The 16,716-nt window shown below is 40.6% G+C and overlaps 1 protein-coding gene across 3 annotated transcripts in view; it reads left to right on the top strand.

The window, feature by feature from the left end:
• The window catches only part of mcc (MCC regulator of WNT signaling pathway), a 333,254-nt gene that overhangs the window by 216,575 nt on the left and 99,963 nt on the right, over positions 1–16,716 (top strand). For all 3 annotated transcript variants that reach the window (XM_047045109.1, XM_047045107.1, XM_047045108.1), the window contains exons 11-13: positions 10,106–10,254; positions 11,274–11,414; positions 13,337–13,437. In XM_047045109.1, coding sequence (XP_046901065.1) covers positions 10,106–10,254; positions 11,274–11,414; positions 13,337–13,437 — 391 coding nt within the window. The remainder of the gene's footprint in view (positions 1–10,105; positions 10,255–11,273; positions 11,415–13,336; positions 13,438–16,716) is intronic.

Genomic DNA, 16,716 nt, shown 5'->3' on the forward strand with positions numbered 1-16,716 from the left:
AGATAAAAGCTTCAAAACTTAATTATCGGCATCTGCAGATATGAAACTTTCTGCCGATGTACCTGGCCGATAAGGTGACGTGCAAATTATGCGCACGCGAAACAAATGTTTAATTAAGCAATAAGCCCGTCGCGTTGTGCATAACAACTCCTCTTACCTGTTCTAAAATCAGCCAAAACACGGACTTGCGGGCCTTATTGCTTTTCTAAAACTGTTACTACAAATATTTGATATGGTTTCATAAATAAAGACAATCAAATTTAAGAAACAAAATAGTTTAATAATAAACCGTCATTCTTCCGCCACTGCAAAGTACAGTTCCTACATAAATCGTTACCACGCAACAGATTGAAAACAGTGGACGGCCCATATCGTCTTTATAGTGCCGGCTTCATTCCTTGCCTTTGCTAACGCTTCGATTTCAGCCTCTGTCTTCTCTGCATGCCTCGTCTTTTTAAACTCTTTCTCCTCCATTCTGTTAATGGTCTCCCACCACTCGTTAAACGTCAGCCCACCCAGCAAATCAAAATTCAGAACAAATGTTGCCATTCTCTTTAGGACTAGGTTGCTTGCTACCGTGTAACTTGTAACGTCTTTTTTTATTTGAAATATTCGATGCGCAGTAATATGGAATGTTATGTTATGAGGACAACTTGAAAGGTTATTTAAGCAATAAGCCCCAAAAAGCCGTGTTTTGCGCGGATTTTAGAACAGATAAGGGGAGTTGTTAGGCACAATGCGAAGCGGAGTGCATGCCTCGTCTGTGTTTGTGCTGTGTTTTTTTTTATGGAATGTCAAAGAATGTTATGAGGACAACCTGTAAGGTTATGCTGGATTTTACAACAACATGGAACGCGATATAGACAATCAGAATCAAGAATTGGAACGATCAGTTTTAGAAATTACTATGAGCGCCAACAACATGATTCAACATGTCGGCTGTGTGGCAGGACTTCACAGTATCAACGGATGATGACAATGGCTATTTGCAGAGGTTGTTAAGTGTCAGTGATACGATACATTTTAAGTTTACAGAGTTACAGCTGCATTTCTGTGCATGTGTGTCAAGAATGTGTCATTGTCAACAACACAGTTTTAAGGAAGTTCAAGGAAGTACTGTTCAAGTATGAAAATTGTGACGTAAATCTGCCATATTTGAAATAATTTAAATCGTTTTCATGAGTGAATGTCTATTTCTAAAATGATACAAAGCAAGTTTTTAATGTCCCGTATCTACAGCAAGTACCCCATCATAATAACAGATTAATTCTAGTACAGGAGAGACTTTTCAATAATTAAAAAGCAGAGGTGTATATATATCGGTATCGGCATCGGCAATCGGCCAAAATGAGCTTGTCAATTACGTCATATCGAATATCGGCTAAAATTCAATATCGTGCATCCCTAGGTTTAGGTGGTTGAATCAGTTTCCCTAAATGGCACAGCCCAAAAAAGTATCAGCCATATAGCTTACTCCATTTACCAATACCGAATTTATTATGCATGGGCAGCATACTAATATGGAGAGACGGACGTGTCTCTTGTCTCATTAGATAACATCCTGAGGGTATAAGCTTTCAGAGGATATATGGTTTTAATGGTTGAATCAGTTTTGCCTTCATGTTACAGACTAACATATAGCAATAAAATTCTGCGAATTGCCAAAATTACAAGTTGAGCAACCTTATTTAAATTGGAAGACAATTCTGAAATCAAGTTTTTTTTCTTCTTTTTTTCAGTTGTTAGAAAAACTAGCATGTTAGCTAAGGTTAACTCCAGATTAGCTCACGGTTATGTCAATAAAAAAAACAGGTTTGAACATGGCCAAAAGCACAACATATTTCAGACCCAGATTAAGAAATCAACAAATGCTGTTCCACTTGTAAATAAAGTATGGTATTGCCTAGTGCTACATGTAGGTAAAAAGCTTGCTTATCTAGCTAGCAATAATGATTATGTTTGCAGAAGGATCTTTGTGACTTAATTAATGCTATTATAGTCAGATAATGTCTCATAAGGGTGCTTTGGCCACTGAAGGGAAAACTGGGCAACTTTGACTTACTTTCCTCTTTCTCAAAAAAACCCTCCTTTTCTCGAAAAAACTGATCAGTTTCTGTCCCCCCACAAAAACATACATAAATACACCCCTTTCAGACATTTTGTATTTTATTCAACTGTCTTAAGTAACATATTCTAATATGTCAATGACACATATCTGTACAAAATTTCAAGTCAATTAGACCTTTTTTGTAGGAAGAGATCTATTTTGAAGATTTTCCCAAATTATCACTGTACAGGAAAATCCATCATGGCGGACCTTATGGGTCCTTGAGGCTTTTTTGTTCCTCATAAAAAATGAGGCATGCACACCAAGTTTCAGAAGAATTGGAGCAATGGGGTGGAAATGCAATCACTCAAAAAAGTGGACATTTCGGCGTGGCCTGTGGCGCCCCCTATTGTCTGATGTGGGCCAGTCTGTGTTTGGGCCGTAGTTGTGGCATGTTGTATCAATATGCCAAATTTCAAAACTTTTTACCAATGTGTTCATGAGATAAATTACTACAATAATAATAATAATACCAACAAACACAATAGGGTCCTCCTGACGGAGGAACCCTAATAATACCAACATTTACAATAGGGTCCTCCTGACGGAGGAACCCTAATAATAAATATAGCTGCAAGCAGCGATGCGGGTTCCTCCGCAAAATCGCAAAATATAATAAACATATACACTGCACAAGATCGAGACTTTTGACAACAAGAGAGCAAAACGACGTCATGTTTGGCCACCATTGATTCCAGACTCTCAGTCAATGCACAACTAACTGAAATCATGTGGTCAAACACATGTGTGGGCACGACAGCGTTCATATTCAGCTTCTTGCAAGAAGAGCCTGTAACGGTTTAGCAGCCAACTCTCTAGTCCCATTAAACTATACAACATACACAATCAGGGTGACCAACAAGATTATATTAACTAACCAACAAAAACATTACAAACATCTAAATGAACAAACACAACAAGTGAAATCCCTCGCAAGGCTGTTGTAACCAAACTATTTTCCACAAGTCTTTGCATTTTTGGACATGCCGCACTGCATGCTGGGTACCCAAGGGTGCTGAGGCTGATTATCTGGCTGTGCGCCGACTGCGTGATATGAGTATTAGTTTTGTCAGCTTTGGGACAAAGTTTAAGAAAAGTTTGACATTTCAAGGTTAAATTGCATGAAATTGTGCATGGTATTTCAGAATGATGTCTGCCTGTTTAACTAAACAAGTAATCAAAATTATGACAGGCCAAAAGACTGTGCCTGGATTCGAACCTGTGGCATTATGCTTTGCAGTACACTGCTTCAACCCATTGAGCTACCCGCAAGGCTGAGAAATTCAGATCAGTTTCTGTCCCCCCCAAAAAAATATGTATATCATGTAGCATGGCTTGTTCGATTCGGCTAAAGCTTAAACAGCTGTAATTCAGTCATATTTTGACATATCAAGGTGAAATTGTTTATGGTACTTCATGGGCGTGTCACCTTTAAGCCTATTAGGTTTGAAAACCCATCATTCAAAATGAACTTTGATTTAGTGACACAAACATATTGAGGCAATGTGGACATTTACATAAATACACCCCTTTCAGCTATTTAGTATTTTATTCAATTGCTATAAGTAACGTTTTTAAATACGTCAATGATACATATCTGTACAAAATCTCAAGTTAATTAGACCTTTGGTTCAAGAGAAGAGGAATTTTGAAGGTTTTCCCAAATTATCACTGTACAGGAAAATCGATCAGGCGGACCTTATGGCTCCTTGAGGCTTTTTTGTTCGCCATGAGAAATAAGGCATGAACACCAAGTTTCAGAAGAATTTGAGCAATGGGGTGGAAATGCTATCACTTAGAAAATCGGACATTTGGGCGTCGCCTGTGGCGCCCCCTATGATCTGATGTGGGCAAGTCTGTGTTTGGGCCGTAGTTGTGGCATGTTGTATCAATATGCCAAATTTCAAAACTTTTTACCAATGTGTTCATGAGATAAATTACTATAATAATAATGATAATAATAATACCAACAAACACAATAGGGTCCTCCTGACGGAGGAACCCTAATAAGAATACCAACAATAACAATAGGTTGCCTCCTACCGGAGGAACCTAATAATAATAATAATACTAAAACTAACAATTACAATAGGTTCCTCCTGACGGAGGAACCCTAATTACAATAGGGTCCTCCTGACGGAGGAACCCTAAATATAGCTGAAAGCAGCGATGCGGGTTCCTCCACAAAATGGCAAAATATTATAAAAATGTACATTGTAGAAGGTCAAGAGTTGGACAACAAGAGAGCAAAACTACTTCATGTTGGGCCAAATACAATAGGCTGAATGGGGATTTGAACTCATGAGCATAAGGTTACAAGGCAGCCTCTCTATCCTTTCTGCTACACACCAACTGTTGATAATGTACGAGTAGAAAGGGCAAAGTATTAGCTTTGGTCAGCTTTGGGACAAAGGTTAAGAAGCGGTTGACATTTCAAAGTGGAATTGCATGAAATTGCGGATGGTATTTCATAATGATGTCATCCTGTTTAACTAAACAGATATTCCAATTTAAGACAAGCTAAAAGACTGTGGCTGGATTCAAACCTACAATCTTATACTTTGCAGGTCACTGTCCCTGTCCATTGAGTTATTCTCAGTGTTGAATAGTTTAAACTACTCAAATTCAATCATTTTTTGACATACCAAGGTGAAATTGTTGATGGTACTTCAGAGTGATGTCATCTTGAACCCAATAATATCCCAATGAAAACCATTAGTCAAAATGATATTTGATTTATTGACACAAATATATTGAGGCAATCTGGACATTTACATAAATACACCCATTTCAGACATTTTGTATTACATTTCTCATTCCATTTCACCCTATATAAAAATACACCTGCCCGCACACTGTCCCAATCCATGCCGTTTACCTCCCTCCCAGCGCAAGTCACGCCAAAGCAGAAATGCTGTAGCGGACGCATGAGGTTTAGATGACGACCAAAAATTGCCTCTCACAGTCAAAACACATTGCTCACAACACTGTTTCCAGAATTTCTCAAAGATGGCTTGAAGACCGCTTTCCAGAACCACAGTCAACTTACTATCAAGAATAACCTCTTTAGCAAAAGGTTGGCACAGCCCAAGATCAACTCCTTGTAGACATTGATGTACAATAGCCGACTCTCACTTCCCATTAAACCACACAACATGCACTCTCAGGGTGACTAACAAAATTATTAACAACAATTTACAAACATCTAACTGAACGAACGCAACAACTGAAATCCCTTGAATAGCTGTTGTAACCAAACTATTTTCCACAAGTCTTGGCGTTTTTTGACATGCCACACTGCATGCTGGGTACCCAAGAGCGCTGACGCTGATGATCTAGCTGTGCTCTATGGAAGCAAATCAGTGCCATAATGTTTTGAATTTTAAAAGGCATCGAATACTTAATATTGAAATTTAAACAACACTGAATTCTCATCTGAATATTTTTCAATGTAAAATAAAATTCAGGTTGCTCAAATTCGATCCTAAAAAATTCGATCTTAAGAATTCAACCATAAAAAACCCGACCCTATCAAATATGATCCGAACATTTTCGAGCTGAAAAAATTCGAGCCCAAAAAATTAGAGCCTATCAAATTCGACCCCAAAAATTTTGAGCTTAAAAAATTCAGATTTTTAACATCCGGGATATCGAGGACAGGGAGAGCAATCGTGCCTCAATGCAATCGAACCAACTTCTAACCTATCAGAGCACAGACCTTCAGTCAAGCTGTGGGGAACCTTCAAGCTCAAGAAGAAGAGGAAAAGAACGATGGCTACCCGTGACCAGAACCCCACCCCTCGGCTTGAAGCAACGGCCCCCCGGTGGATGTAGGTGGTATTGCATTTACAGTTAGGTTCCCGACCCGCTTTTGTTAAACACACCCATTATTCTTTTTTTGATCGTGTCATCAAGCCAGACTGCTTTTGTGGGACAATGAAGGTCCTCAGTGACTATGTTTCACCCCCACTTACATCTGATGGAAACGTCTTGTAGCCTATATGGTTCTGTGAATATGCCCCTTTCAAAGTCTGAGACTTGACGCCTTTACGTTTGAGTCTGACAATTGAGTCTGAGATCTGAGGATGTCCTAAAATGAACACCGTACAAATGTTCAATAAAGTATATTTTAGACACAGTTCTCAAGCTTTTATTTATTACATTATTACCAAGTCTTGTTAGATCACGTTATATCCATTAATAGGCGTTTGGTTTTGTAGGATGAACATATAAAACACAGGCCACATTTCTACACTGATGATAAATTGAAGGCAGTGTGAATTTCGCGGCATTAAGCTATGGTAAGTCTGCATTATGGAAGATTTCGGTTACCAAAATAACTATTAAGCTTTCATTGCCTGGCGAGAACAACGACGGAGCTGTTCATGTTAACAGTTTATTTCCTCCCATACAATGCGTTGGAAAAGTAGCTTACTTTAGTTATATTAACTCTATGGCTTGAAGGTTTCCCACTTCCTCTGAGTGCTTGACTGAAGGTCTGTGCTCTGATAGGTCAGATGTTGTTTCGATTGCATTGAGGCTCGATTGCTCTCCCTGTCCTCGATATCCCGGATGTTAAAAAACCCAAATTTTTTCAGCTCGAAAATGTTCGGATCTAATTTGATAGGGTCGAGTTTTTTATGGTTGAATTCTTAAGATGGAATTTTTTAGGCTTGAATTTGAGCAACCTGAATTTTATTTTACATTGAAATATATTCAGATGAGAATTCAGTGTTGTTTAAATTTCAATATTAAGTATTCGATGCCTTTTACAATTCAAAACATTATGGCACTGATTTGCTTCCATAGTGCTCCGACTGTGTGATATGACGAGATGCTAGTGACGCGCTAAGGTCTCGGAGTCTCCTGAAATGGAACGCGTCTTTCTGCCTTGAAGCTGCGTGCGCATCATCATCAAGACCCCATGTACATGGCAAGATAACATCCAAGTTAACAATTTCTCCAAATCTGACTGCAGCTTTGTATACCATATGTACTGTGTTATGGTTGTTTGAGTTAAACAACTTGCTTAATGAATTAAATGGCTGTTAAATATCAAATCCAACTATAAATGTATAAAAGAGAGAGTTCCAATCAAATCTGAATTATTTTTAAACCTAGAGGTTTAAATGACAACCTTTGCCTAAACTGACATGCACCAACTCAGAGAACTGAGTTTCAACATCCATTTACACATTTAGTCTCTATTTTTTACTCTACTCTTAAGGCATAACTATGTTTAACTTAATGTCTACACCTCTCTGTAACCAACTGTCTCTGGATTGTGGGGGGGGGGGGCTTCACAGGGTGTCTACAGGTGTAAACAAGTTAAATGTAAGACTTTTTAAGACCTTTAAGTCCCACTTCCAATTGAAATTAAACTGAAATTATTACACAATGGTGGAGCAGAAACTAGCAATTCCATGAATCCCATGGAAACAAAGGCAAATGTGTGAGATGTACTGATGTGGAGCACAACTCATCCAAGAAGCAGTACTTCTCTTGAGTGGTTTTTATTCAGATGACTAATCATTGGATTCAGGTCAAAAGTCTATAACTTGAACTGGTTTAATTACTTAAGACACTAAAAGTCAGCAGCTCGGCATGCTGGGACATGGAAAGGATTAAACATTTAGACTTTCATCAAAGTAAAAAATGCTGGTTTGTCCTTTTTCATCAATGTCCTAAAAAAAGAAGTCTGCAGAGCTACTGTGTCTGTAGGGTGACTGTCTGTCTCTGGAGGGGCAAGCAGGGCTTGCAGGCAGGGGCAAGCAGGGCCTGCAGGAAGGGGCAAGCAGGGCCTGCAGGCAGGGGCAAGCAGGGCCTGCAGGCAGGGGCAAGTCTGACAATATGGGTCCTTGGGCTTTTTTTGTTCCCCATGAGAAATAAGGCATTTATACCAATTTCCAAGCATTTTTGATTAATGGGGCACTGGGGAAATCACGTAGACTTTGGGCGTGTTTTATAGCGCCACCTATGGGCGCACATGGGCCATTAGCCGTCTGGGAGTAATGAGTGACCTGTTGTATCATTGGGCCAAATTGGAAAAAATCGGGTCCAGGACTTTTTGAGCTATTGGGCCATTTAGCGGAGAAATATAATAAGAATAATAATAATACTAACAAAAACAATAGGTTTCCTCTTACCGGAGGAACCCTAATAATAAGAATACTAACAAAAACAATAGGTTTCCTCCTACTGGTGGAACCCTAGATGTATATGTGAGATAACAATGGTTGCGCCCTTGCCGAAGGCAATGCACACCCAATTAGTATATAGTTATCACCCTGGCCTCTTTGCTTGTGGCGTCTCTGCAGCTGCCTTGCAGTAAAATTATATTCTAAAACTGGTTGTTCCCATCCTTTATTGTAATTGCTATATCGCGTTCCATGCCGTTGTAAAATCCAGCATAACCTTACAGGTTGTCCTCATAACAATCTTTAACATTCCATATTAGTGCGCATCAAATATTTCAAATACAAAAAATATGGCAAAGGTGTCCATCTGGCTGTTGCGTGGCAACGATATATGTAGGAACTATACTTTGTAGTGGCGGAAAAATGACGGTTTATTATTAAACTATTTTGTTTTGTAATTGTTTTTATTTATGAAACCATATCAAATGTACCAAGCCGCAAAGCGGCGAAGCCACTTAAGTGTTTCTACCTTTTCTTATTATGATTACACTTCGCTTTGCGTCGTGCCTAACAACTCCCCTTACCTGTTCTAAGCTTAAGTTACGGAAAGACAAGTTTGTTCCGTGTGGGGGTTGGTCGCCGACAGGGCTGCGCTTTGTAAACAATCCTCTTTGTGATATTCATGGGCAGGATATCGCGGCATAGTTGGGGTGGGGAAGGGAAGGGTTGTGGTTTAGTGGGCTGGGGATTTCATCGCTGATTTTGCGGATAATGTGGTCTTCCTTTCATTCTTGGTCCATGACCTTCAGCACTCACTAGATCGTTTTGCAGTCAAGTGTGAAGCGGCTGGAATGAGGATCAGCACCTCTAAATCTGAGACCATGGTTCTCAGCAGGAAACCGATGCGGTGCTTACTCCGGGTAGGGAATGGGTTCTTACCCCAAGTGAAGGAGTTCAAGTACCTTGGGGTCTTGCTCGCGAGTGAGGGGAAAATGGAGCGGAAAGTTGGCCGGAGAATCGGGGCAGCGGGGGCGGTATTGCATTCGCTGTATCACACCATGATCACGAAAAGAGAGCTGATCCGGAAGGCAAAGCTCTCAATCTACCAGTCAATTTTCGTTCCTACCCTCTTCTATGGTCATGAAAGTTGGCATGTCCAGCTGGGAGGAGGCCTTGGGGAAGACCCAGGACTAAGTGGAGAGATTATTCTCCACACTGGCCTGGGAACGCCTCGGGATTCCACCGTCAGAGCTGGTTAATGTGGCTCAGAAAAAAGGGAAGTTTGGGGGCCCCTGCTGGAGCTGCTGCCCCTGCGACCCGAAACCTGATAAGCGGTTGACGATGGATGGATGGTTTTGTGTGTGACCAAAAATCTATCCTCATGATGCCTGGTGGGTTTTCCTATTTAAATTATCAAAATCTTAAGCTTTAGCCCATTATTGAGAGAGAGGCATCTTCCAATGATTCATTTTTGCATGCGTGAGAGTGTGTTCCCTCCCTTCCTTACACTCTCTCCCTCATGTTCCATCCCCCCACACTCCTGTCCTCAAACACATATTGTGCCCCAATTGTGTAATTGGGGCACAGTGCAGTCGCCAGAAGGGTATGGTGCTCAGTTGAACTATATCTCGGGATCGCTCTCCTCCCCATGGCCAGGACATGGGTGAGCATTTGGACATGGCCCCTAGAATCCTTGATAAGGCTGATCACTATTCTTGGTTGCCCTTGAAGGAAGGACAGTAAGATGGGATAAAAGCAGAGGGAATTTCATCAACTTGAGCATGTGCATGATGCAAAATGTTTCTCCTTCATCCCCTTATGACACTTTTCCATTATCCCCTGGTGGCCCATTTCGCTGCAGGTATCCAGTAATGTAGCGGAGCACCTGGCCCACTCCCTGCAGGACTGTTCCAACATCCAGGAGATCTTCCAGACCCTCTACTCCCACGGCTCAGCCATATCTGAGAGCAAGATCAGAGAGTTTGAGGTGGAGACAGAGAGACTAAACAGGTGAATGTTTTACCACTACAGTTCTCAACCTGCTCAGGTTGGGAATCATTAGTTTTTTTAACGATAGGCGTGCCAAATCAATAACTGTGCCTAAATGGTGCTTGAACCAATAAAAAAAGTGAAAGAAAAGAGCCTCAAAATGACAGTGAGTGACTTAAAAGAACGTATTTTTCATTGATATTGTATTTAATTGAAATTGAACAATATATTAAAAGTTTAAAGTATACATAAATATATAAATATAAGTAAATACATTACCATTTTGTTGCACAGTGAACGTACGTTGGAAAGGAAAAAACTTGGAATCACTGTTCGGATCCCACGCTTGCCGAACTAGCGCTCGCTTTACCCTTCTACGGCATTTCACTGCTTGAGCCAAGCCTAGCGCGGCTTTGACTAGAATGTCCGCTAATTCTGCTGCTGGGAGCAGAAAAGTGGGAAATAAATCCTCAGGAGTTGTTGATGTTTAGGAGTTCGTCTCTTGTTAGAACTAGTGAACTAGTGCAGCAGTTTAACAGACCATTTCTTATATATTTGATGTAGCCCTAGACACCCAGATAGTACCAGCCCCCTTAGATTGGAACAAATATGTTCCACAGAAGAGAAACTCTAAATGAGAATGCCCTGTCCCCCGGATAAGTAACAAACAAGTTCCGGTTTACTTTATTTGTAAATTCAAGTTATGTGATACATATGCAGACATAAACACACACTTCAAGTTTTAAACTAATATGCAAGCCATACAAGCCAAACAAGCCATTTGGCACAAAATGACGTCATGGGGTAATATTGGTGTTCAATAGGCATATTGTAACATACACCTGACTGCTATGAGATGGTAAATGCACTCATACAGTGGCCCATAAGGTAAATTATAATGAATATGATAATTGTGATGGCAAAATCTATATAATGAATGGTGTGGGTGTGAATGATGATGATATTCCCTGAAATGCAGGTTCAGTCAAATGTATTAACTTGAAACATAAACATGATGATGATGATTGTGTGTGTTTTAGCCGCATTGAGCACCTTAAATCTCAAAACGACCTACTAACCATCACACTGGAGGAATGTAAGGGCAACGCGGAGAGGATGAGCATGCTGGTGGGAAAATACGAGTCCAACGCCACAGCACTGAGACTGGCACTACAGTACAGGTACACACTGACACACATGCATAAACGTATATCCATACACCCATACACACGCACTCTTGCACACAAGTTTACACACGTGATCAGGGAGCATTATCAACCCTCCATGCACAAAGCTATGTCCATTCAGAAATGATTCAAGTTTGGCATGGAAAAACTTGATAGGCCTTTTCAGATCCCTGATCTTTGCACCATCAAACCCATTTGGGATCAATTATAATACCATGCCATGTGGCTGACATGAAACGAATGTGAATTAATTTCAACGTATATTGGAAATCCTTCCAAGAAAAGTGAAGGCAGTTATAGAAACACCAATTCCATATTAATACCCATGATTTTAAAATTAGAGACTTGTATGGGGTTTAATATTGTCCAAGAAAACAAAACTATTCCCTTATGTTTGAAGGAAGAGGGGAAACTGGACAGTGTATTAGTATTAACCAAATAATGCCAATACTAATCCAATTAGTTATTTGACTCTATAGGTTAAATCAGAGCGAGAATGGTCAAAGTAAGGTTAAATTAAATATACATTTATAACATTGTAAATGAATGAAATCAATTACAAGGCAAACATTTTACAAAATGAATTTTACATTTTATTAAATCTTACCTACTCTACCTTGATTATTGTAAACCGGAGAGAGAAAGTAAGCGGTGAGGAAGGAGGAGTAGGACAAGCCAGATAGCTGAGGTGAAGGCCCCAGGAGATTAAGAATCCAAAGAACAATGCTTCACAATTCCCTTTATACCCAAGAACAACCAATCACACCACATCTTGACCCTTCCTTATCAATATATGGCTAGCAATGCTACAGTAAGTTACGCAATGAGGTATGAGAGCCATCTAGAAGAGACAGGGGCGGTTTTAGGCACGGGCAGACCGGGCATTTTTTCATGTCACGTGGGGGGGCGCACGAGCATAAAAAAAAAAGAAATCTCTACGCGGTTTTTGCTCATCTATCATTTCAGTTTTTTGGGGGAATTGGCATATTGGCGCCCCCTTCAGGCAGCTGCAGGCACCCCTGCTTGCTGAGACTGCTGTGCAGCATTTTCCTTCGTTTGTCGCTGCCAGGTATGGCGGTGTTCGTCGTTCCGTGGGGGGGGTCTAAGTAAAAAAAACTAGACGGGGGCGCAAAATGTGCTAGGACCGCCACTGAGTAGAGACTCCGTCCAGCAACTCCAGATTTGAGCATATGAGAGGTGGGGGCAGGGTGACACCCAGCCTTACAGACTCAACAAGTTGGTATCAGTATACTGAGCAGTGGCCACATACCTTTGGCCATATACAGTAGTGTAACTTGCCTACAGCACATGCTTTTCTGATAATGACTTTTATGGGCATTTACAAGTAGGAAACGACATTTTGGCCAAATGGTCCCTTCTACCTGTGCTTTGGGTGCTCCAAAGCACAGGTAAATAGCGCAGTCCATCACAATACCTACTGCCTCGCAGAGTCTATGTAATATCCAAGTGCCATGCGTTAAGCATGGCAATATTGTGCAGAACACAACATTTCACAAAGAAAGCATTGGAATTTTTACTTTCTCTCTGATTGGAAAGGTATTTTCATTTACTCAAATTGTTTGACACTGACACCATTGATTGAATGTTTATTGTCTCGGGGGGTCTATGTACATTATGGCATGATGAGCCAGGTATTGAATAATCACTGTGTCCTATCAGTGACCCGTCCAAAAATTCACACATTTCGTAAAATCAAAGAATCAGGCGCTGAGACAAGGTTGCATACAGAAAAACAATTTCTGTATTTACATATTTACATAAAAGGCATTATGGTCTCTTAATAACTAGCGTAACCAATATGACTGCTGAATTATACCAGAGCAGGAGCATAATCTTACCATTTGTGTTATTTTATGTACTGTAATCTTACATCTCTCTCTGCCTCTCTTTTTCAGTGAACAATGTATAGAGGCCTATGAGCTGCTGTTAGCCCTGGCTGAGAGTGAACAGAGCCTGGTGCTTGGTCAGTTCAAAGCTGCCAGTGTTGGTACAGTGGGTATGTATGACATGATTCTCGTACACTGGCTAGTAGTGCCACACAGGATTGTATCTCTTTGATAAGTGCTTGTTTATTACAGATTATTAAACCCATGGTTGACCAAAACAAATCAAAGAGGATCGAGAAAACACAAACCCTTCTCACTCACCTTCAGAAAATATTAGAATTGGTAGCACACACACCAGACCCGGCGCCAGACACAAATTCACGGACGGGCATGCCATTGTTTTGGGGGGGGGCACAAATTAAATATTATTATATGATCATTATTTTTATTATCTTCCAAATGAGCATTGAATTAATTCATACAGGTCTACTAAAGTTTATTAATGAACAACTGAAAATCGGCAGATGGCTCGGGCAAAACGGCAAGTAAAGCCGTAGAAGGTAAATCCAAAGGGTGATCCGAAAAACGTTGTCCGAGATCGGGAGGGCAGTCCAGTGAATCCAGGGAAGGGTAGGAAAGCTGCTCACCAAAAAAACACGCACGATAGGGAACACGTCGATACCACAAAACTCTTCAGCAAAGAAGTAGGGGAACAGAGAATATTTGAATAGATGCGTAATCAGCGCACAACAGGTGGTGAGAAGGAGGAAAAAGGTGCTGATAGAAAGATGCGCTTCAGCTCAGTTGGCTCGTATGATCATTGACAATACTCACAATTATGGAAATATTTTCTGTTCCTGTAGGGTCTCTAGTTCCATCCACTTTTATAGTGTAAAATGACTCGCCAACCTCTTTCACAATCTGCTCTGTGACCATAGTACTCAATGTCGATTATGTTGTTCTGAATATCATGGCTAGTGTATCTAGCATTGTGTGGAATGGACTGTGCTATTCTGGCCAAGGCAGGATCTTTCCTTAAAGTGTATTCAAAAAAGGACAAGAATAGACCACAGCCATCTCCAGACATACTATCAAAACCATCATTGCCCCCTCTAAAAGGTAGCTGGTTTACTGTAAGGAAGTCAATGGCATCAATGATAGCTGACAGGTAGTATCTATTACGTTGCAACTGTTCTGTATTACCAACGTAGCCATTTCTGTACCTATCTGAACACTCCTTATCTCTACACATAGCTTCACAGAGCTGGTGTTCTTTTGATGATGCATGTTTGTTGAGTCCTTTCCCACACTGTAAAAATAGTATTTCAGTAGTAGTTGAACTAATGTAATATTCTTATTGAATCTCATTCATAATTCTACTTTAGTGATTTTAGTCTAGTTTTCTGGATTATATCAACTTGAAATACACATTTTGCCTTAGGTGTTTGTTAACCTGATATTCTTATTTAATTGAAAATGTGTCATTTAGGTTTGTCTTTTCCTATGACGTCATGACGTACACGCTTTTTGAGAACATTTCCATTCTAACCGACATTTTCCACGAGGTGACTTGGAAAGAAGGTAAGTCTAATGAAAGACAACATTTTATTTTTTATAGCCTACACAAATTATGTAAAATGTTAGGTATAAAATGGTCCACGTTAATTGGTGACAGTTTGATGTTTAAGTGATTAGTAAACTGACTGAACCAAAGCTAGACTGTCATAAAAAAATGTGACAAGTTAGTGAGTTGAATTTGCATAGATCTAGCCTGGCTGCCAGCCCAACTTAGCCCCGCCCACAAACACATTTGGTCGGGAAGTTGGGTCTGGAGGGGCTCGTATTGGGGACAAACTATGTCCGGAGCCGGAGCTGGTCGGACCAATTAAATTGTCAGGGCGGGCTTTATACGATGATGGACAGATGATCAACAGTAAAGTAATCAACAACGTCACGAAAGAGGGCTTGGGTTGGATTTGTTTACAACAAACAACATATTACGTTGCTCTGATTTGTAGGTCTATCCAATTGAGCGAAGAGGCATTTGTTTTACAAGTTTGGTTGAAACACGCCCCATAGTCACAGCCCAACGGAGAGTTATCAGACTCATGTTCTGACTAGAATTATGAGTATGACAACGTCAGGCTAGCATAGATCCAAAAGGAGGGCACATGCTGCTAGTGGCTAGCTCTCAATTCTCCTCAGGAATTTTACGGAAACGTTTTCGCTGTATTTTGATGGTTTTGCAAAAGAAAGGTGTAATGGATTTATATTCAATCCACTAATGTGTAACGTTTCTAGTAAAATGAATAGTCCAGACTCATAGATAGTTTAGTTTGTCAATAGCTAGCAAAATCGTTAGCAGTGCTCTGCTACTAATATAAACATTAAGAGGAGTCAGATGGCTGAGCGGTGAGGGAGTTGGGCTAGTATCAGAAGGTTGCTGGATCGATTCCCCGCCGTGTCAAATGATGTTGTGTCCTTGGGCAAGGCACTTCACCCTACTTGCCTCGTTGGGGAATGTCCCTGTACCTACTGTAAGTCGCTCTGGATAAGAGCGTCTGCTAAATGACTAAATGTAAATGTACTATGCCAGTTAACTAGCATTAGCTCAACAGTTTTCTTGAAAGCCTTGAGCAAGAACAAGCTAGCTAGCAGTTAATGTAAATTATTATATAAGACACTTTTGTTGTTCTCAAGCAGACTAGTAGGTTGGAACTATGCAGGCGGGACTATACTTGTAGTTTAATACCGTACCTATAGTAACAAAGTTGTGTGGTAATGTATAGCTGCTTATTAGCACATTATGAGCACAGCAAAAGCTACAGGTCCCGCACCCGCGGTTTTGTTCACACCACTTTGGCGCCTGTGTGTGTGCACGGTGATACTTTTTGATCTACACTCAGATCCTCACAGCCATAGTGATGTGTAATTTTGTGTGAAGTGTGGTGCTATTAGAAAGCGTGAATGTAAAGTAGTGCTGCCGCCATTGTTGCTTTCAATTTAATTATGAAGGCGGCCGGTGAGGAGTACAAGGATAGAGTGCAGGTAGCTCTCTTACACACAGGGAAACATTCCGCCGCCCACCAAAGAACTCCAAACTTTACTGTGTGGGACATGCAATAATAATACGATGTTGCTCCGGCGACTAGGTGGCAGGGCTGACTTCGTATTTACATAATGATGAAGGCGGCGGGGGGAAATGCTTGTTGTACAAAAGCATCACAGTTACACCCAGTTACCCAGTTACCCAGCTCAGTATTGTGCCAGTGTGCTAATAAGCAGCAGTATAAGTTTGTGTCACCGCTAATGCTTTCCTGTCTTCTGGCCCATAAACAGTTAGTCCTATCAGGTGGGGTAATGAGCTATGACTGCCACGTGTAAACAAATCAAGGTTAAGACTGAATAGAAATGTAATCTCCTCTTAATGTTAATATTCTTCTCAGGTG

Source organism: Hypomesus transpacificus, chromosome 22, assembly GCF_021917145.1.
Source record: "Hypomesus transpacificus isolate Combined female chromosome 22, fHypTra1, whole genome shotgun sequence".
Taxonomy (NCBI): domain Eukaryota; kingdom Metazoa; phylum Chordata; class Actinopteri; order Osmeriformes; family Osmeridae; genus Hypomesus; species Hypomesus transpacificus.